The sequence below is a fragment of the Gopherus flavomarginatus genome, chromosome 4, assembly GCF_025201925.1.
Source record: "Gopherus flavomarginatus isolate rGopFla2 chromosome 4, rGopFla2.mat.asm, whole genome shotgun sequence".
Taxonomy (NCBI): domain Eukaryota; kingdom Metazoa; phylum Chordata; order Testudines; family Testudinidae; genus Gopherus; species Gopherus flavomarginatus.
The window spans coordinates 2,864,146-2,886,568 of NC_066620.1; the positions used below are offsets into that span (position 1 = coordinate 2,864,146).

At 45.2% G+C, this 22,423-nt stretch overlaps 1 protein-coding gene across 4 annotated transcripts in view; it reads left to right on the forward strand.

Annotated features, from left to right (window-relative positions):
• ZC3H6 (zinc finger CCCH-type containing 6) overlaps positions 1-22,423 on the forward strand; it is a 76,326-nt gene that overhangs the window by 32,431 nt on the left and 21,472 nt on the right. For all 4 annotated transcript variants that reach the window (XM_050951177.1, XM_050951175.1, XM_050951176.1 and 1 more), the window contains exons 2-6: positions 796-979; positions 4,443-4,565; positions 6,401-6,656; positions 9,347-9,462; positions 20,283-20,399. In XM_050951177.1, the coding sequence (XP_050807134.1) occupies positions 6,425-6,656; positions 9,347-9,462; positions 20,283-20,399 (465 nt within the window). In that variant the 5' untranslated portion in view covers positions 796-979; positions 4,443-4,565; positions 6,401-6,424. The remainder of the gene's footprint in view (positions 1-795; positions 980-4,442; positions 4,566-6,400; positions 6,657-9,346; positions 9,463-20,282; positions 20,400-22,423) is intronic.

Here is a 22,423-nt window from a genome sequence, read left to right on the forward strand (position 1 = left end):
CAGGGGGACTTTTCACATGGGGTAAGCATTGCAAATTTGCTACAGTTATGGGCCCAATCTTGGTTTTATGATAAATTTTGTTCCTAAAATGAAGAAAATTCATTCATATGAAGTGTAGTGTTTTCTAAAGGTGGAAGCACTTCCACGTTTATTGTACAGTCCCACTTACTACTCAGCTTTCTAAGAGCCTTACTCATCTTTAATTTATGCCCTGACTATGCTACATACACAACAAAATTAGGGCTCCTGGTGGTAATACTGTTGTTCTGTAATTCAGTGGAAAACATTATTATAGTTTGTAATGTAAACTGGACCTTAACTCTCTTTGATGGTGAAAGCTGTGGTCCGACCAAGGCTCTAGCCTGGTTATGAAACATAGTTAAAGACCCCTTGTATACTATAAATCAAAACTGTAACCAAGCTAGGACACACTTTGTAGTTGCCAGTGCCCTGATGTGACTGTATTCCTAATGTAGAGAAGACCTTAGTTATGAATGGTTTAAATTTGTCATTTTTATTTGTACATAAAATACTTCTGGTGTTGAGGCCAAGACCAATTTATGATTTGAATACACTATTTAAACTATGGGAGAAAATCGTAGTAACTTTTTGGGTGAATTTTAAAGATTTATTGTTTAATAAATGTAGCTGAAGGAAAGAGAGAGACTTGGTAGTAAAAAAAAAAACAAAAAAAAAAAACTTTATTGACGAAAATGTGCAAATGAGCAGTTTTGTACTACATGCTTTTAATTTAGGAAATTCATATTTAATCTAAATCATATCTTTCCCATACAGGGAAGATGGTGAGCTAGAAGATGGTGAAATAGATGATGCAGGATTTGAAGAAGTTCAGGAAGAACAGGATGCAAAAGGGGAAGATAAAGAGAAAAATGAAAAAGCACATAGAAAATCACGAAAGAAACGCAAAAAAGAAAAGGAAAAGAAAAAATCAAAAAGGAGAAGACGGGATAAACATAAGGTTAGAAAATGTATACCAAAATATTGGATATTACTACTGTAGCTACACAGTTTACTTTTTCTTATCCAGGAAATTGGACAACATATCTGAAAGTTGTTTTATCCCTAAGCACCTAGCACTTCTTTAGACACTATATGATATGAAAGGCCCCTCAAAAAAAGTTTATCATGGAATTTTGATTTAAAATACTGTGTTGTATTCGCTCTTAACATAAACAAGGGTAACTCCACTGACTTCAATGACAGTGAATTTGTCCAGGACAAGGGATGGTAAATCAACAATTTCTCTGGCTACTGCACTGCAAAAATCACAGTTTCAGAAACTCAGCAGCTAACTTTTTATAAACTCCAAATTATTAATAAAAAGTATTTCAGGTAGTTCACTTTCATTATATTACTACTCTATTAGTCCCTGTTCAGGTTTAGGTGAGTTATAAATTGTTAAAAATCCCCATTTTTCTTCTGTTGCTTGTGTATAGTGGGAACATTTTGGCAGCATTCCAAAATAACTGAAAACAAATATTCTAAAAAGTAGGCCACCAGCAGCCAGAGCAACAGCATGCACTGGCCTGGGACCTGTCAGAGCAGCTGTTGAAGAAGATTGTGGTGGAACTGGGCTGGGCTCTGCTTCTCCCACACATCCTGGATGTAGCACATGGGGACCCATTTTCCCATCTCCCCTCTGGAGGCACCACATGGGGCAGAAGCTCTCCCATATCTGGGCATATAGACTCATTGTGAGCAGAGTTAGTTGACTTCATGCTTAAATGCTGGTTGCTACCTGAAGCCTTAGGGGTTAAATCCTGGCTGTCTTCAGTGGAAGGGGGGTTAAATGACTTGCTCAAGGTCATTCAGAGACAGTAGCAGAGCTGGAAACAGCACCTAGATTTCCTGACTCCAAGTCTCCTGCTCTTAACTATAAGATAGCATTTCCCAGTCTCACTTTATTTTATTCCTTACCTCTTTGCTTCATGTAGCAGAAGAATTTTAGGACTGTGAAGAACTAAAGTAAATTTGGTTTTAATTATACCGTTATACAAGATCTGAAAGATACAAATTCTATTTTTGTGTTTAAAAAAAAGTAATTAAAAAACAGGACTAACGCTACAAGCAGGCCTTCCCCTGACCACTCCCTACACCCAGCACAGGGCACAAGAAGCACATCACCCCTCTGCGATAAATAGCCTCCTGCTGCAAATGTGTATAATAGAACTTGTTTGTTTCTCCTTTAAACAACAACTAGGAATCCATACTTTTTGTATGTTAAAAGAAAGTTATGTAGTTTGAAAAGTCAAGCACTTGAAAGTTAGAAAATGCCAGACTTATAGTTGCCTGTGTAAACTTAATTCTGCCTCCGTATATATTATGCAGTATTATTCAGTCTTTAATTAAACAATCACATGCAATTTTTTGCATAGGACTCCACTGCAGTTCACAGGTGGGATGCGGTGGGTGGGCACAGTTAAGGTTGCATAGGCAACTGTAAATTTGTCATTTTGTAACTTTGAGGTGTTTGATTTCGCAACCTAATAACTAAATGTGATCCAGGGATGCATAAACAGGGAAATCTCAAGTAGCAATAGAAGTTGTTTTACTTCTGTATTGGTAGTGGTGTGAATGCTGGTGGAATACTGTGTCCAGTTCTGGCGTCCCCAGTTCATGAAGGATGTTGATAAATTGGAGAGGGGTCAGAGAAGTAGCACAAGAATGATTTTAGCTGTCCTCATTCCCTGCCTACAAGCAGGACTCCAACAGTGTCTCCCTGACTCTGCTGCCTGGCTTCATGGAACAGTGCAGTTAGCATGCACTGTAGTTCCATTTAACTGCTTTTGTGCGAGGGAAACTGGAGAGAGGGGCATTTGCAGAGAGATCCCAGCTGGGCAGAGAGATAAAACAAAATGTGAGGCGCCTGTCTATAGCAATATGATGTATTTGATGATAAAAATTATGAATTACATGGCCTCTTGGAAAATGCTAGATGCCATGGTTGTGCTATTGCAGATTCCACAGTACCCTGACTGAAATTAATAGATTGCACAACTTGGAGATATTTTAGGCTCTGTGCAGACTAAGGAATCAATTAGTGAATTGTTTAGTGCATCAATTTAGTCAATTGTTTTCAGTGTTCTCTCATTAACTGTAAGGACAAGAAGCTGATTTTATAAATGAAAGCAGAGATTTCGAAGCTACTTATTGGAAATCTTTGATGGGGCTGCTCAAACAAAATAAATTCTCTCTTTTAGTCTTCTAAATGAGTCTAAACACATACAGGTCAGCACATGAAGAGGGAACACAGTCTTGTGTTGTCATATCCCTCACATATAAGGTTCTAGCCATAACTCAGATTTCTGTTGTTCTCCAGCAGATGGAGAACACATTCTTTTCCTGTAATAATAACCTTTGGGGACAAAGAAGCAGGCCTCAGACACTTATTAGAAGGTGCAGTGATCAGTTGCCACAGCAGCACATGTCAGGCACTGACAGCTTGGGACCTTCAATCCCATAAGCAGCAGAGGACCCAGTCCCTTCCTCCTCCCCTGTGCTCCCAGCCTCCATACCAGGTTTCCAAAATGGCTGAGAAGGAGCAAAGGTCAGGATCATTCTAGCATTACCAGACATTTCTGCCTCAAGTAAAGGGGCAGCTTACATTCCAAAGGGAAAATTAGGGAAGAGCGTCCCCTCAGAAATCTCTTACAGGGAGGAAGCTCTGTGAAGAACACTTCTCTTCCTCTTGCCAGGGATTCAGCCCCTCTAGAGTAGGAGGGAATTCTGAAACTACCCAAATGGATTACGACCTCAGAGTCCAGCAGCCTCACTCTAGGGCATCAGCTCCAGCCCCCAGAATAAAGGGGTGGTTATAGTACAGATGCAGTCCCAGCCCTGTCCCCCCGCGCATAGGAAAGCCATTGGGACAGGAAAAGAACACAGGGAGAGCAGGAAGACCCTCCTTCATTGATCTAAGCACCATAGTCTGATCTGCAGTTTAAGTTCATCTTACCCCACAATCCACCCTCCTCCAGGAGTCAGGAGCAGCTGTGAGAACAGAGGGTTCTCCGTGGAAAGAATTCATCCTCAGTGAAGCCAGAAAAAGTACAGACTGTTCAAGCAGCAGCAGCACTGAGAATAAGTACCCCTGCAGTCCTCTCTGGCAGCCCTTGTAGAACACAGCACTCCAGCCCCCTGAAAATCATGGGAAAGATTCAAGGGCAGCCTATTGGATTTAGCTCTTCCTAGAGATCCTTACCAAGCATGATCAGATCTGCCCCCTCATCTTCTTTCAAGGCACGGAAGGGGATTAGTGGCAATAAACCATATGCCTTTTTAGATTGCCCCTGAAAGCAGAGAGAGATAGTAGATAGTCTGATTTGATATCATGAGCTAATATTTTTATATTATATACTAATTAATGTATACAGTCCTTTGTATAAGAACATTACAGAAGTAACATTGGTTTTCTCTTTCAGCATAATTCCCCCTCCAGTGATGACAGTTCAGACTACAGCCTGGATTCTGATATTGAACGTACAGAAAGACCACATAAGAAGGGAGTTGGTTTGTACAGAGATTATGATAGCTCATTCCTTCAGGTATAACTTATAAAACTGATTTTTCATTTCTTCCATTTATCCACAATTTTTGAATAATTAGTACTGTGCTATTTATAAATCCATATGTTCCTAATCCATGCTCAACAAAGATTTCATTCTGGCAATATATTTAGATCTCATTTTTGTTGGGTAAATTTCCAGATGTACTACTGTATTACCTTTTTAATGAACCTATACAATTTTAGAATAACTTTGATTTTACAGTTTAACATTTCCTGAGCAATGGTACAGGCAAGTGGGAGTATCTTTTCTACTATCAGAAAAGAAGGTGCCAATGAGAATTAAATAACTTTCATTTCTGCCCATTTCCAATCCTTGTAGGCTTTTTTTTTTTTTTCAGGGAGTAGTTGTAAGAGGACCCCCTCTATCCCTCCATAGCTAATATGGTGGAAGTTGGCTGTGCTTCCGTGGATATGGCAGTAATTCTCTCTAGAAGCTACCAGCAAAAATATACAGCTTGCATGCTGTTTGGGCTGTTTGGGGTTTTTTAGTGTAATTTGTCCTGGCTTTTTCAGTTCAGACCGTTAGATATCCCTTTAGAAACCAATGGAAGAAATTGACTCTGCCTTTCCCCTGAAGGAGGGACAGAGGAGCTGAGACATTGGATCTCTGACTGAGAAACTGGGGAAGGATAGAAGACTTTCATCAAGACTTAAGTGCAAAACGTCTTCAAAAAACTTTTTGGATAGCCTAATTTATTTATATCTCTAGTAGTCTTGTCATCAAACTCAAGAGTCTGCCTGCAGACAGTGGAAAAAGGGTGTAGCTGAGCATGCTTCATTCTAATTGGCATCACCTTGTCTGATTAACTGAGGGACAGACACACTCACTTGTTTGTATCAGTGTCGTCATGCTATGGGAAAATGTTAAGAAATATGATTTTACTTGAATTTTCTAAATTTTGCTGTAGACATTCTTATTAACAATTTTTTATTGGAATATCACATTTCTCCTTTTCCATCAGATTCTAAAATACATCTATAATTATTATTTTATTTAGATGGTAGTTTCAGTCATATCAGTAGCTGAAAAAAGTATATTTTTTACTTTCTATAAATCTAATGTTTGTTTGTTGGTCAGTACCTGAGACAACCTATCACTTCTCCCATGCTTCTACTACTGCTTTGGTAATTACAACTAAAATTCAAATAAATATTTACATAACTGTTTCATTTTAATTCACTGTCATAAAAAATCTGTTAATTTATCAGAAAAAGCTGTAGCCTTTCTTTTTTTAAATACATTTGATGATCATCTATATGTAACTTACTTTTCAAGTAGATTGATCATAGTAAAAAATTTGATATGCTAGCAAATTTTGTATTTATACAAATAATTTAAAATATATTTGAACTAGGTACATTGCCAAGTCAGTTTAGGTACTACATTTTTGTTTTGTGAACAGCTCTTTTCCAAAACGGAACATCAACAGACACATTTCCATGACTTTTAACTTATTTTTAAAGGAATAACATTCCCCTGACAGTGCGATATTACAAAGGAATTGTGGTAGCAGATCAGACTCATGTCCATTTAGTCCATTATTCAGTCTGACAGAGATTTGTATCAGAAGTCCTGAGGAAGGCGTAAAAGCTACATAATGGACAATTATAGTATAATGATCATTTTGTTACTGAATAATTAAATTGTACTTTACAACAATGACGTTTGCCTGTGCAAATCATGGAAATAATGAAACACTTGACAGTAGAACAATTGTGTAGAAATAACCATCTTAATAAAGTGAGGGCAAGGGGAGTTTGGGAGAGTGAGATGTTAAATTGCTTCTAATTGCGACTACCCCTTTCATGCAGCATGGACATTTATCAGGAAACTACATGACTTCCCAGAAGGCACAACATAATAAAAAATTAAAAAATAAGGAATATGATGAATACACTAATTACAGTGATGATAACTTTGGTAACTATAATGAAGAAGAAAAGGAGGAGGATTTTGCTGATCAGTTAAAACAATACAGAAAAGCTAAAGAAACTTCAAATACTGATTTAGGAGCTCCATTTCCTAAAGAACCAGTGAAAAAACAGGGGATGAAAGGAATCCAGAAAGGTATGGTTTGGTTTAATAGCTAATTTAGTTCATTTCAGAAACTTTCAGAATGGGATGGTATCCTACAAATGGTGAAAAAAATTAGACAAGGTAGATTAGGGTAATGTCTTTTACAAGCTTGTCTTTTTCATCAACAGAAGTTGGTCCAATGAAAGATACTGCCTCATCTACCTTGTCTCTCTCATATCCTAGGACCAATACAACTACAACAACACTTCAAAATTATAGGTTATACCCAATTTTTCAGTAGTTGTTCTTAGTTTGAGTCCAGTATTTCAGAAGTCTCCTATAAGTCTTGCTGGTTTTTGACACCTGAACTGTTTTTCTGATGACAGCATTTCTTACCTATAGCTGATAGGATCCATTGTTTTTTGTTTTATCTTCTCTTGGTTTTTTTGTCTTCCTCTTGTTATCTGTGGGTTACTTTTTCTTGTCTTGCTTCTCCCCTCAGTGCATCTTGCCTCTACTATCCAACTGTCGGAGCTGTACAAACAGTAGATGGGTGCTGCTGGTAGTTTTTCTACCAGAAGGCATCTATGGAGTGTCATGCTAGAAATTAAATGCAAAGTGCTGACCGTAACTCTCCTCTTCTTATATACAGCTAGGAAACACATATCAGCAAGTATCATACTTTATCATCAAAATAAAAATGACACAGTCACAGATCAACAAGGAGTCCGGTGGCACTTTAAAGACTAACAGATTTATTTGGGCATAAGCTTTCATGGGTAAAAAACCTCACTTCTTCAGAGGTTTTTTTTAACCTACGAAAGCTTATGCCCAAATAAATCTGTCTTTAAGGTGCCACCGGACTCCTTGTTGTTTTTGTGGATACAGACTAACACGGCTACCCCCTGATACTAGTCACAGATCAGTGCTGCATATCCAGGTTAATGTTCCGTGTTCTGCAGTGAATAATGTAATTTTTGTAATAAGTTAACTCTTGCCAGTTGTTGTGAATTGTATAAGTATTTGAGTAGTAGTATTGCATCAGAATTATTTTCTATATGATGTACTCTATGAAAGTATCATACATAGAGCTGGGTGGGAAACATTATATTTTGATTAAGGCCAGGTTTGTAAAGGTATTTAAGCACCTAAACATGCAGATTGGTACCTAACAGGATTTTCAAAAGTGCTTAAGATGTCTAACTTCCATAGACATCTAAATACATTTAAAAATCTGGTCCTTAGCCATGGTCATGCCCCTTTTTGTTCATTTTTTTCACAAGTGTTCATATGTTCAAAATTTTGTTTAATGCTCATGGAAAATAAATATTGGAACTATACCTAAAACAACTTACTTGATAAATTAATTATGCATGACATTGATATTACGTAGCATCCATTTAAGAAATTAACCTCGGGGGTTTGTGAGTAAAGGAGGGAGGGACTAAGGTAGTGTTAGAGAGGGAGGTAAGTGAAGGGAGAGAATGACTAGCCTGAGAAGGTCCATTCCCCAGTAGGGGAGCCTCTGTTTTGGAAGAGTTGCAAGGGAAAAGATGGTAATGAAAATAACCTGGTTCTAAAGCATGGGTATCATCTAATTCATAAAATTATTTTTTCACTGTTGTTGCAATTGTTTCATTGGGGTTTATTTTTAGTTTAAAAAAATAGGTATAAAATATCTGTCCACAGGCTTTGATCGATCTGTCAGTTATTTAAAATCACAAAATACAAAACCAAAATGCAATTTTATTGAATATTCTCTATGTAAAGTTTTCAAGTTTCACAAAATTTCAGAAATTGGTAGTAATGGTACCTCCAGTATGGTTCCCTTGACTAGCAGGTTATGGGTACTTGAGTCATGTGGTTTTGTTGATGTCAAACAATTCTTCTTACCCAACTAAATAGAAAATACAGTGGTTAAAGTAAATTAAATGAAGAAAATATTGGATTTACCATTTATCCTACCCAGCTGTTCTCTGGGAACATTTCTATTCTATAATTAGACTTGGCAGAATTCAATTTTTATTTTTTATAATTTTGAGAGATAATATTGATGTTTATTTTTAAGCGTTTATTTTTAAGCATTTATTTTACCAAATTTAAATATTCATAGTGGCTGGAAATTGGGAGAGTGTTATGTAATTGGGAGAGTGTAATGACAGTAGAATTGAGATTCAAAAAGTTAAAGCTTTATAACTGTTAAACACAAATTTTCAACATTATATGTCAAAATATAGAAAGTAAATAGCCTTAAATCAAACTCTTATGTTCTCAAGCAGCATTTTTCTTACTTTGACAATTTGTAAATTTTGATTATCATCAGTGGAAATGTTTTCCCTTGGTTTTTGTGTGTGCAGTGAAATTGACGTTTATTGACATTTACCAATAAAAATCTAATCCTTCCAAGCCTATTTATGATTATAGTGATTGCATCACGTGTAGGAGAGAGATCTGTGGGTGCAGATAATAGCATTTTGTTATGTGCATATAAAGGTAACATCAATATTTCAGTGATTTTTATATGTACTCTTCAAATATTAAAGGTATTTAAAGGGAATTGATGTTATACATGGTATGTTAAGGAATTTAGAGCTGAAATGTTGTATCTATATAGTAACTATATCTACTTTTCTGGTTTCTGATGTCAGTTAAGGAGGAGGCCACGTTAAGGAGCTTTTTGCTTCTGAAGAATAGTCATTTTTCTTTATGAGGTATCTGAAATATGTTTTAATATTTTTCAGGTATTGCACAAAGGGGTTTTGGTGTTGGTCGAGGGCGTGGAATTCAGAAGAAGTTGAAGCGTAAAGATCGTGGAAGGGGGAGAGGGGCCAATAAAGGACCTGATGGCTTTCAAGAGGTACCTGGAATTGAAGTGAAAAACACATACATGTATTTGCAAACACCTGAATACTCCTTGTTAACAGAGATGTAGACAGAATTGCCTAATTATGTTTTCTACCTATTTTGTTCTATTCTCCAGAGGTTAAGCTAACTCTTTTCTAAAAAAGGAAGTTCCTAGCCCATCCAGTTGAGAAAATAGTCTTGTTTAGTCTGCACCCAGAAAGACTGAAACAATAGTAGCAAGAGAATTATAAACTTCACTTTTTAATGGGATGTTAACTTTGAAGATTTATTATCATCTTAATGGAGGATTAATTCAGTTCTGAGGAATTGGCTTTCCTGCTGGCACCAAATCACTGTGGGGTTTTTTAGCCAGCATAATTAGATTGGGAGACTCGATTCAGTTCCTAGCTGCTTACTCCCATTGATCTTCCTCACAAGTTTTTCTCACTTTCATCTAAAATAAAATATTAAGACTGTAGTCAGTGTCAGCTGTTCACCTTCTCAGCTGTCAGGCTGTCTTACTCTATTCTTTAAACAGCTTAAACTGTGATTCCTTTTCAAGTGATGGTCCTTATGTATATTCCATGCATACACACCATACACCTGAGTCTAGAATTTTTTAGGAAGCCGTGTCCATTGGTCCATACATGCGCCATAGTTCTCCTCATGCTCTGAACTGAGGACATAAGAGATGATGCGGACCAGTGCCTGTGCAGTTTCTTCTTACCAATGCATGGTCTGAGTCAGAATCTTCTGTGTCCTCAGCACCTTCTGCTACTGCGTCATTTCTGTAATACAAATATTCTCCAGTTACAGGTGAGTAACCACCATTTATGGCTCTTTCCCACTCCCTGGCTGCAAACTGGATTCTTGCTCAACTGGTTCTACAGGACCCCATTCAACCTGGTTCTATAGATAGAATAATGAAAGGAGCATGTACCATAATCCAGTTAACTCTCCCTTGTGGAGAAGGATGCAAATGAAGAGACAAATACAGACAAGCCCTAGCAGGACAGGAAGAAGAAAGGAGGAGGGAGACCCATTCTTGAGCAACATCAGCTAAATTTCTTTATTTGTAAATCAAAAGAAGGGCACATTGTTCACATCTCTCAACATGGAAGATGGTTGCTTTCATGTGGACATTGATTCGTCCTACAGATGGTTCCTCAGATTTCTGGTAGGACCAGAGTACTACCAGTTCAGAGTACTTCGGTTTGGGCTACTACCAGCACCCGGAGTCATCAAGAAGGCCAGATGAGATGAAACAGCTATTCCATCTTCTCATACTTGGACAATTGGCTCCTAATAGGCAGATCCAACCAGGAGGTCCAGTTGGCTGCCCTGTCCTTGTTCTGTCTTCTGGCATCCTTGGGGATCTGTGTGAACAGAGAAAGGTCTACTTTGACTCCCACAAAAATTTTTTATAGGAACAGCCCTAGACTCAATCTCAGCAAAGGCCTGTCTCCATATGGACAGAGCCCAGGCCATGAACAGCCTGATAACACAAGTCACCCTCAGACCTTGTCCCTCTTTCCCTGCTAGGTCACATGGCCTCATGTATCTATGTAACACCATTCACCAGGCTTCCCCTCCATTGCCTACAGGGCTGGCTCCAGTCTATTTATTCACCAGATAGAGACAACAGGAATACCAGGGTAAAAATCCCTGCCCAATCCCTGTCTTCTCTTGTGTGATGGACAGACCTTCAACAGCTGCCTGCCTTTTCTTCCACCCAAGCCTGACACAACCATGATCACAGAGGCATGTATCATAGGATGGAGAGCCCACATGGGCAGTTAAACTGTGCAAGACACATAGATTCCTCAAAAGACTAGGATGCATATCTATCTCCTACAGTCAGCCTAGCTTGCAATGCATTCCTTTCACTCATATGGTCCCATCATATCCAGGTAATAACCGACAACTTGATGACCATCTTCTATAAACAGAGTTTAGCGAAATCTCTTTCTGTATAGAGGCAGTCAATTTATGGAATTGGTGTGTTAGGAACCACATATCACACTCTGCATATACCTACCAAATGTTCAGAATTCTGTGGTGGACAATCTGGCACTTCATCACAGACCACAAGTGGGAGATACATAATTTAGCCCTGAACGAAATCTTCAATGAGTGGGGAAAGCATCCTGGGACCTGTTTGCCTCCAAGATGAAAAAGTTGTTCAGTCTGTACTGCTCCAGAGCAGCATTGGCCTGGACTCTGGGCACGATGCCCTTTTGTTACCCTGGACAAACCGCCTGAGATGCACTTTTTCTCCCATCTCACCGCTACCACGTTTTCTGTGAAAGATTTGGCATAACAAAGCTCAGATCATTCTCATTGGGTCCAGTTGCACCCAGACAGGTCTGGTTTCAGGACCTTTTACGTCAGCCCATCCTCCCATCAGCATCTGACCCTTCCTGGATCTGTTAACTCAGCAAAACTGCAAGATCAGACCTCCCAACCCAGACCCTCTTCATTTTATGGTCTGTTATTTGGATGGGCGTCAAACCAAGAACATTTATGTTCAGAGACAGTTCAAACTATTCTCAATCACAGTAGAAAAAGATTCCACCAGAAAATGCTATATAGCTAAATGGTGGCATTTCTCTGCCTGGACTCGAGAACCATCTATATATGGAAGATGAAGATATGTCTGCTTTTTTTAATTACCTCCTCACCCTCAAGACATCATGACTTGTCATTCATTTGCTGCAGGTCCACATACCACAGCACTCCATGCCTTCTATCCTCCCATAGAAGTCTCACCTAACAGTCAGATACTTGAAAGGTCTCATTATGACCTTCTCACTGTTAGAACCTCAGTCTTGTGCTCTCAGTACCTGCCAGACCATCCTTTGAACCTTCTACTTAAAACACATGGTTTATGAGTCATAAATGCTGCCCAGTTCACTTACCCTTCTGGCAAATGTGAGGGTGACAAAAAAAGTATCCTTCATTGATAGGTGGGACATCCTCACACCGTCCTCCTGTTTGAATACTACTTACCAATCATCCACACGTGGAATACACACAGGGACCAGCACTCAAAGAAGAAAGGGAGGTTACTTATCTGTAACAAGAGGTTCTTGGAGATGTGTGGTCCCTATCTGTAGTCCAGTATCCGCTCTCCTTCTCTTCTGCTTTGGATCATGACTGGATTTGCACTAAGAGGAGGAATTAGAGGTGTCAGAGATCGCTGCCGCTTTATACTTTTGGTACAGAGCACTGAGGTCGGGGCTGCATGCAACTGCACAGGCATGAACTTGCTGGAAATCTCTAGTCTCAGACACATGGAGCACATGAGTACTTACGTGTAAGTTCAAGAACTGACTCTGGTATGGACTTCCTGTGTGACCTTGGGCAGGTCACTTTATCTCTCTGTGCAGCAGTTCCCCAGTTGTAAAATGTAGGTGGTAATATTTCCCTTTTACTGTCTTGTCAATTCAGATTGTAAACTTTTTGGGGCAACAGCATTCTTCCTGTATTTATACAGCACTTAACACAATGGGGCCCCAGTTTCAGCTGGAGCCCTCAGATGCTTCTGTAATGACTTTTTTTGGCTATTTGAACTCTGGATGTGTGAAAGAGGTTGGGAGTGATAAGGGAGTGTGAATGTTTGTGGGTCTTGGGCTGTTGGGGCAGCTCTGGGCTTTTCTAGGGGAAAAGCCCAGAGCTGATGCAGCAAGTTGTTGAACACTTCAAGTTCTCCCCCACCACCAGGAGCAGCCGTTGATGCGATGTGCTGAGCTGTCACCCCTTCTAGGTTCTGCCTAGTTCTCCTCACGCAGCCCTATTTGTGCCCTTCTCTCCCACATGTGTTAGGGGATCCCCTTTTCTGTGAACATCCCTGGACCTGTTCCTGCTCATCGATTGGGTGGAGGCAAACAGTTCTGTAGTGGGCCTGGTTGATTATTCTCAATCTGGGTTGGGAAGTAAAGTCCCAGCCAGAGGAGCATCCTCTCCTGAAAGGAGGGTACTGAGACTGGCAAAGTGACTGAAGAGGGTGGTGAAGACCCCATCAGCACCATTCTGTTGTCGTCTTTCTGATTTTTTTCCATAAGAAGAAAATACCAACCACTAAAAGTTTACATTAAAATATATAACGGAAGGAGACTTCATATCAGGGTTGAGAGTTGGCTCATACTGCTTGGCTATTAACTATTAGTATTCTGGCATCCCAGAGGGAACACCTAGTTGCTGTATTTGGGCCCTCAGCTAGTGACTAATCTAACTGTAATGTTATTGTCTTGAAATCATTGAATATATGAAGTACCAGTTACTGTGTCCCATACAACACAGGTACATTTTATTTTTTTCCTGTATACATTTGCAAAACTGAGATGTACAAATCTTTATGGTATCTGAAAGAGGGTTCTTCTTCGAGTGATTGCTCACATCCATTCCAGTTAGGTGTGCGCGCCGCGCGTGCACGTTCGTCGGAAACTTTTTACCCTAGCAACTCCAGTGGGCCGGCAGGTCGCCCCCTGGAGTGGCGCCGCCATGGCGCCCAATATATATCCCTGCCGGCCCACCCGCTCCTCAGTTCCTTCTTACCGCCGTGTCGGTCGTTGGAACTGTGGAGCGCGGCATAGCTGTCCTCCACGTCCCTAGCTCTCCTTGTTTTTCTATCGTTATCTCTATTGTAGTTGTTAATTAGACTGTTAGTTAGATAGTAGTAGTTAAGTGTTAAGTAGTTGTAAATAGTTTTTCGCCGGGGGCTTAGCCCTTCCCGGCACCCGGCACCGGGCTCATGCCTGGTTCGCCGGGCTTCAAGCAGTGTGCGGCCTGCAAGAAGCCTATGCCCACGAGCGACCCCCACGACGCGTGCCTGAAGTGCCTGGGGGAATCGCATAGATCCGACAAGTGCCGCATCTGCAAGGCTTTTAAGCCAAGGACTAAGAAGGAGAGGGATCAAAGGCTCCGGACTCTCCTCCTGGAGGCGGCACTTGACCCGGCGGCTTCGCAGGCCGTGATGTCGGCGCCGGCACCGGATCGCACCGGCACCGAGAAGACTCCCCGGCACCGACCTTCTCCGGCACCGAGGACAGAGCCTAGGCCGTCGAAGTCCACTACTCCGGCCAGGCACACCCGAGTGGAGCGCCCGGCCTCAGCATCGGCCGCGGCGCCGCCGGCACCGTCGACTCCGGGCCCGGCGGGTCCGTCGAGTCCGGTGCCGCCAAGCTCCCCCATGACATCTGGGGTCGAGATAGTGGTGCCATCTACACCAGAGACCTTCGCCTCGGCACGGGACCTCATAGCCATGACCGAGCCCACTCAGCTACCACCCCCGGTACCTCCGGTGCGGGTTGTGTCCAGAGGCAAGCCTATGATGTCGGCACCGTCCCGGGACTCTCGTTCTCGCTCCAGGTCCCGACGTCAAGGTCGCTCCAGATCCCGCCGCCGCTCGCAGTCCCGGCACCGCTCCCCTCAGCGGTACCGGTCGCACTCGCGGCGCCGGTCGACACCGAGACGGTCGCGGTCAGAGTCCAGCCGTCGTTACCGGCACCGCGAGTCCAGGAGCCGATCCAGACGTTTGCCGCACCGGTCGACCTCCCGGCGCCGAGCTGGTGGCAGGTCCCGGTCCCGGTCGACCTCCCGGTACCGAACCGGTGGCAGGTCCCGATCCCGGCACCGAAGCGGCGCCCGGTACCGATCCAGATCCCGGCACCGTGGCAGAACTCGGTCCCGCTCCCGGCACCGTTACGACTCCCGGCACCGGTCCCCGGCACCGAGAAGATCGCCCGTGCCGGCCCGCGCGGACCACTACCATCCAGGGTCCGCTCCGCCATGGCCCTCGAGGCAGCCGTCCGTGTCTTCGCTGGCGGACAGTGGGTACGCGCTGGGCACCGACCGGCAGGCGGCGCTGTTCAGCGAGCCTCCACAGCAGGACGCAGCCCCACAGCAATGGGGTTTCTGGACACCCTGGGCGTATCATCAGGCCCAGGGCCCCCAACAGCTCCCTGCTAGGCCGGCGACTGCAGAGCGCAGGGCACCTGAGGCCTCGTTGTCTCGCCCCCCTCCCTCCCCGGATGGGGAGGAAGGATCCAAGCAACAGGACTCCACTTTGGCTCCTGAGGCAGAGGCGAGGGCCGAGGGAGACCCCCCTTTAGACACCTTCTTGCCGGGGGTCTCCTCATCTTCTTCCCCTGATGAAGCGGTGGCTGGGACCTCCTCCAACAGCCCCCCCCCGCTGGACCTCAGGGCGCACCAGGACCTCCTCCGGCGAGTAGCCCAAAACCTGAGTCTACAAGCCGAGGAGGTCTCGGAGGTAGAGGACCCTATTGTCACCATCCTCTCCGCAGACGCTCCCACCAGGGTCGCCCTGCCGTTCATACGGACCATCCAGGCCAACGCCACCACCATCTGGCAGTCCCCGGCCTCCATTCCTCCCACTGCGAAGGGCGTCGAGAGGAAGTACATGGCTCCTTCTAAGGGCTACGAGTACCTCCACGTACACCCGACTCCGTGTTCCCTGGTGGTCCAATCCGTCAATGATAAGGAGCGTCATGGTCAGGAGGCTCCAGCCCCCAAATCCAGGGAGGCTAGGCGGATGGACCTCCTCGGCCGTAAGGTGTACTCGGCGGGGGCGCTGCAACTCAGGGTCTCCAACCAACAGGCCCTGTTAAGTAGATACGCCTTTAACTCCTGGGTGGCAGCAGACAAATTCAAGGAGCTGTTGCCACAAGACGCTCGTCAGGAGTTTGCGGCCATCTTAGAGGAAGGCAAGAAGGTCGCACGCACGTCCTTGCAAGCCTCTCTGGACGCTGCGGATTCGGCTGCCCGTACCCTCGCGTCGGGTGTAACAATGCGTCGCCTCTCCTGGCTGCAGGTTTCCGGCCTTCCGCCGGAGCTCCAGCACACAATACAGGACCTTCCTTTTGAAGGCCAAGGGCTGTTTTCGGATAAGACAGACCCTAGACTAAAGAATCTAAAAGACAACCGCGTCATCATGAGGTCACTGGGGATGCACACTCCAGTGACGCAGCGCAGACCCTTCCGGCCGCAGCAACAGCAACAACAGCGCAGGCCGTATCTCCAGTTCCGCCAGCGGCAGGACCTTAACAGGCGCCGCGGCAGGAACGGAAGGCGCAGGCACTCGGGGAACCAAGGGGGCCAAAACCAAGGCTCCTCTAAGCCCCCGCCTGGTCCCAAGCCTTCATTTTGAAGGTGCGCCCGAGGGCGCAGTAACAGTTTCCCCATTGGATCCTTTCCCCCCGTTTTCCAACCGCCTTTCTTTTTTCCTCCCGGCGTGGTCCCTAATAACATCAGACCGCTGGGTCTTACGCACGGTGCAGTCGGGATACCGCCTGCAGTTTGTTTCATTTCCTCCTCCCCGCCCCCCTTCCTCGTCCCTCTTCAGGGACCCCTCTCACGAGCAATTCCTTCGGCAGGAGGTGCAGACGCTCCTCGGCAAAGGAGCTATAGAGGCGGTGCCGGAGAACGAGAAAGGCAAGGGGTTTTATTCCCGCTACTTTCTGATCCCCAAGGCCAAGGGAGGCCTCAGGCCCATCCTCGACCTGCGAGAGCTCAACAAGTACCTGGTGAAGTTGAAGTTCCGCATGGTTTCCTTGGGGACCATTATCCCATCCCTGGATCCGGGAGACTGGTACGCCGCCCTCGACATGCAGGACGCGTATTTCCACATTGCTATCTGGCCACCCCACAGACGTTTCCTTCGCTTCGTTGTGGGGTCTCTGCATTACCAATTTGCAGTCCTCCCATTTGGCTTGTCCACGGCCCCGAGAGTGTTTACGAAATGCATGGCAGTTGTTGTGGCGCAGCTTCGGCGCAGTCGTATCCACGTGTTCCCGTATCTGGACGATTGGTTGATTCGGGGCACGTCGGAACAACAAGTCTGCAGCCATGTCCGTGTGATCACCGACATGTTCGCCACTCTGGGCCTCTTGGTGAACACAGACAAGTCCACCCTGGCCCCCACACAAAGGGTGGAATTCATCGGGGCCGTCCTGGACGCCACTGTGGGCAGGGCCTTGCTGCCATTGCAGCGGTTCCAGGCCTTGTCGGCAATCGTGCAACGACTACAGACAGCCCCCCTGACGTCAGTGAGGACGTGTCTAACCCTGTTAGGCCACATGGCGGCCTGTACTTTCGTGACCAATTACGCTCGGCTCCGCATGAGGCCACTCCAGCTGTGGCTCATCAGTCATTACAGGCCGACAAGACAGCCACTAGATATGTTAATCACGATCCCCCAGAGGGTCTTAGATTCTCTCGGCTGGTGGCTGGACCAGTCAGTGTTGTGTGCGGGTCTCCCCTTCCACCCATCTCAGCCCTCGGTGTCCCTAACAACAGATGCCTCAGATCTCGGCTGGGGGGCCCACGCAGGGACCCTGAGGACGCAGGGCCTGTGGTCCCAGGAGGAGGTGCGGCTACACATCAACATGCGGGAGTTGAGAGCGGTCCGTCTTGCTTGTCAAACGTTCTGTCATCAGCTCCAGGGTCGTTGTGTCGCGGTGTTCACCGACAACACGACGACCATGTATTATATCAACAAGCAGGGCGGCACCAGATCCTCCTCCCTGTGCCACGAGGCGATACGACTCTGGGACTTTTGTGTAGCCCACTCCATTCACCTCATGGCTTCCTTCCTCCCCGGAGTACGGAACACGCTGGCGGATCGATTGAGCAGATCCTTCCTGTCACACGAGTGGTCCCTTCGCCCGGACGTCGCCCTCTCCATCTTCCGGAGGTGGGGTTATCCCCGGGTGGACCTCTTCGCGGCCAAGGGGAACAGGAAGTGCCAAGCGTTCTGCTCCTTTCAGGGCAGGGAACCCGGGTCGATAGCGGATGCCTTCCTCATCCAGTGGTCGACCCACCTGTACTATGCATTTCCCCCATTCCCGTTGGTCCACAGGGTCCTTCTGAAGGTGCGCAGGGACAGGGCTCATGTGATCATGGTAGCCCCGGCGTGGCCCAGACAGCACTGGTACCCCATGCTGCTGGACCTGGCCATAGCCGACCCAGTTCCCCTGCCCCTTCATCCGGACCTGATTACCCAGGAGCACGGGACCCTCTGTCACCCGGACCTGCAGTCGCTGCACCTAGCGGCGTGGCTCCTGCGTGGCTGACTGGCTCTGAGCTGCGCTGTTCCACGCCGGTGAGGGAAGTGCTCTTGGGCAGCAGAAAGCCGTCCACAAGAGCGACATATTTGGCCAAATGGAAGCGATTCTCCTATTGGTGCGTGGAGAGAAATCTCCGCCCTATGGAAGTTTCAGTAGCCAACATCTTAGACTACATTTGGTCCCTCAAAGGGCAAGGTCTGGCCATATCGTCGTTACGAGTCCACCTAGCGGCTATCTCCACCTTTCACCCGGGTGCGGATGGTAACTCTGTTTTTTCCCACCCGACGGTGTCTAGATTCCTTAAGGGGCTGGAACGTTTATACCCTAACGTCCGTCCCCCTGCTCCAACCTGGGATCTTAACCTGGTGTTGTCCCGACTCATGGGGCCCCCCTTTGAGCCGTTAGCTACTTGCTCCCTGCTTTACCTCTCTTGGAAGACGGCCTTTCTAGTAGCTATCACCTCAGCTAGACGGGTGTCGGAACTCCGGGCTCTTGTGGTAGACCCCCCATACACGGTCTTCCACAAGGACAAGGTGCAGCTGAGACCACACCCTGCTTTTCTCCCCAAGGTGGTCTCAGCCTTCCACGTCAACCAAGAGATATTCCTCCCGGTTTTTTTCCCGAAACCTCACTCCTCAGGCAGGGAGCAGCAGCTCCACTCGCTTGATGTCCGTAGGGCTCTCGCGTTCTACGTGGAGAGGACCAAGCCCTTCCGCAAATCCCCCCAGCTTTTCGTGGCAGTAGCGGACCGCATGAAAGGGCTTCCTATCTCCTCCCAGAGGTTATCCTCTTGGGTAACGTCCTGCATCAGGACCTGCTATGACTTGGCCCACGTCCCTACGGGCCGTGTGACTGCGCATTCTACCAGGGCGCAGGCGTCGTCGCTGGCTTTCCTCGCCCGTGTGCCCATCCAGGAAATCTGTCGGGCAGCGACCTGGTCATCGGTCCACACCTTTGCTTCCCACTACGCCCTGGTCCAGCAGTCTAGAGAGGATGCGGCCTTCGGATCTGCAGTGCTCCATGCCGCGACTTCTCGCTCCGACCCCACCGCCTAGGTATGGCTTGGGATTCACCTAACTGGAATGGATGTGAGCAATCACTCGAAGAAGAAAAGACGGTTACTCACCTTTGTAACTGTTGTTCTTCGAGATGTGTTGCTCACATCCATTCCACACCCGCCCTCCTTCCCCACTGTCGGAGTCGCCGGCAAGAAGGAACTGAGGAGCGGGTGGGCCGGCAGGGATATATATTGGGCGCCATGGCGGCGCCACTCCAGGGGGCGACCTGCCGGCCCACTGGAGTTGCTAGGGTAAAAAGTTTCCGACGAACGTGCACGCGCGGCGCGCACACCTAACTGGAATGGATGTGAGCAACACATCTCGAAGAACAACAGTTACAAAGGTGAGTAACCGTCTTTTCTAAATTTGTTGCATTTATAACAGAAAGCTTGCTATTTTCACCCAAGAATTTTACTTTACTTGGTCTTGCAGAACAATACTAGAACATCCAAGAACATTTAAAATGCGTATTTGGTTTTACTTTGTATTTTGAGATAGAATAGCCTTTCTCTGAACTGCGTACAGTAATTTGAAAACACTCAAGTCATGAATTACTGTCATTTTATTTTGAAATTTTATTCCACTTTGGGGTAACTACTGCTTTGAATGCTGTAATTGTTGTTTTGCAAATATATTCAAAATAGTAACTGTAACACATAAATTTAAAATATTTTTATTTCCTTTTATAGGAAGGCAAACCAGTGAAGAAATGGGTGAATATGAGTCAGGAATTCATAAATCAACATACGGTGGAACATAAAGGAAAACAAATTTGTAAATATTTTCTTGAGGGAAGATGTATTAAGGTAAATATATACTTTATATGCATGTATGTATCTCTAGCGGGAGTCGGAGAAAGGGTGGGCATTCTGTTTCAATTTAGCTAATATCAGGAAAACTTGTTTTATGTAACTTTGTTTTTTTTGCCTTAGTATTGTTTGGCAGGAAGTATAAATAAAATAAACGCAAGAGAAAATTTTGAGGGAAAACTATCAAACTACATATCCTTTCACTGTGCAATGTAAATTATATAAAAATGATATACTATTGATCACTTATTTTATTTGCAGGTTCAGTATGATAAATACACCTGTGTCCAGCAATATTAGAATCTGAAATTAGTATAATATGTAATCTGTATTTTTTAATATTTAATTTTGGACATACGAAGGGTGATTTAGTGATTCATTTCTGTTTTAAAAATAATCTTTTCTTGGATATTATAGATTTTTGGACATAGTGAAAAACAGTGCTTTAATTATGCACAGAGAGTACTTATCTCTCCAGCCTAAGAAAGGGGAAAATATGTTTTCCCAAACATCCAAGAAAGGCAGACCTGAAAAACCTCAGCAGCTTGGAGGGGTTGGGAAACAGGAAGAAGAGAAATTGAATTAGAATATTAGAGCCATACATAATCCATTGCATGCTAGCCTACCATTATGTAGATTCTGGTATTGTATCATTCTGAAACTAATAATACAGTGCAGCTTAATTCTCTGGTACCAAAGTTAATCTTTTAATCAATTATAAGATATAATATAGAAATTTGAAATAAATTATGAAAAAATTACATATTTGCTCTTAATCTGATATGTGTATGTCAAAAATGTTTATTATGTCACTTATTCCGAGTTCCACTGTGAATTTGGAGGTACACAATTTTCTGTGTCTTTTCATGATTGTGAACTTTTTTCCTTTATCATTTACTTCCAAAGTAAAAATAAAATGTAATAAGGCTCTTTCCAAATTCCTGTTGGAAATATAAGGTAATAGTCTTGAATATTTTCATGGCATTGTGTGTTATGGTATTTAAATCCCATGATTCCCAATATGATGAGTATTTAGTGCCACCTACAGTTCATAGAATCATAGAATGTCAGGGTCCTCAGGAGGTATCTAGTCCAACCCCTGCTCAAAGCACGACCAATCCCCAGACAGATTTTTGCCCCAGATGCCTAAATGGCCCCCTCAATGATTGAACTCACAACCCTGGGTTTAGCAGGCCAATTCTCAAACCACTAAGCTATCCCTCCCCTTATGAAGTTATAAAACAGTTGTACTTTATTTTTTGAAAGTACTTTCAAAAATTATTGTTGTGTAAAACTTTCCATGGAACCAGTCATAATGTAAAGTAATACAGTTTATATGATTTTTTTGTATTGTCTAGATCAGGGGTCTCAAAACACGCGGCCTGCGGGCTGCATGTGGCCCGTGAGGTTATTTTCTGTGGCCCGTGAGCTTGCAGCTCCCCCGCCCTCCCCTAGCATTTATCTAGAGCGGCTCCAGCCCAACATGCACCAGAGCTCCCATTGGCCGCAGTTCCCTATTCCCAGCCAATGGAAGATGCTGGGGGCGGTGCCTGAAGCAACAGCAATACACACACCCCTGTGCCCCTGCTCCCCCACATTCCAGCCGCTTCCTGGAGTGGCGTGGGGGCAAGGCAGGCAGGCAGGGAGCCTGCCCTGCCCCCAGTGCACGCCTGGCCAGAGCCCGCCCCCCAAACTCCTCCTGCAGTCGAACTCCCTGCCCTGAGCCCCTTGCCGCACCCTGACCCCCTGCCAAACCCCTCCTGCACCCCAACTCACTGCCTTGATCCCCCGTCGCACCCCGATCCCCTGCCGTACCCTTCACTCTGACCCCCTGCCCTGAGCCCCCTGCTGTACCCCGCACCTCTCCTGCACCCCAACCCCCTTCTGTGAGCTGCCTGGCACACTCTGCACCCGACCCCCTGCCCTGAACCGCCTGCCGCACCCTGCACCCCGATCCCCTGCCGCATCCTGACCCCCTGCCATACCCCTCATCCCTCCTGCACCCCACACCCCAACTCCCT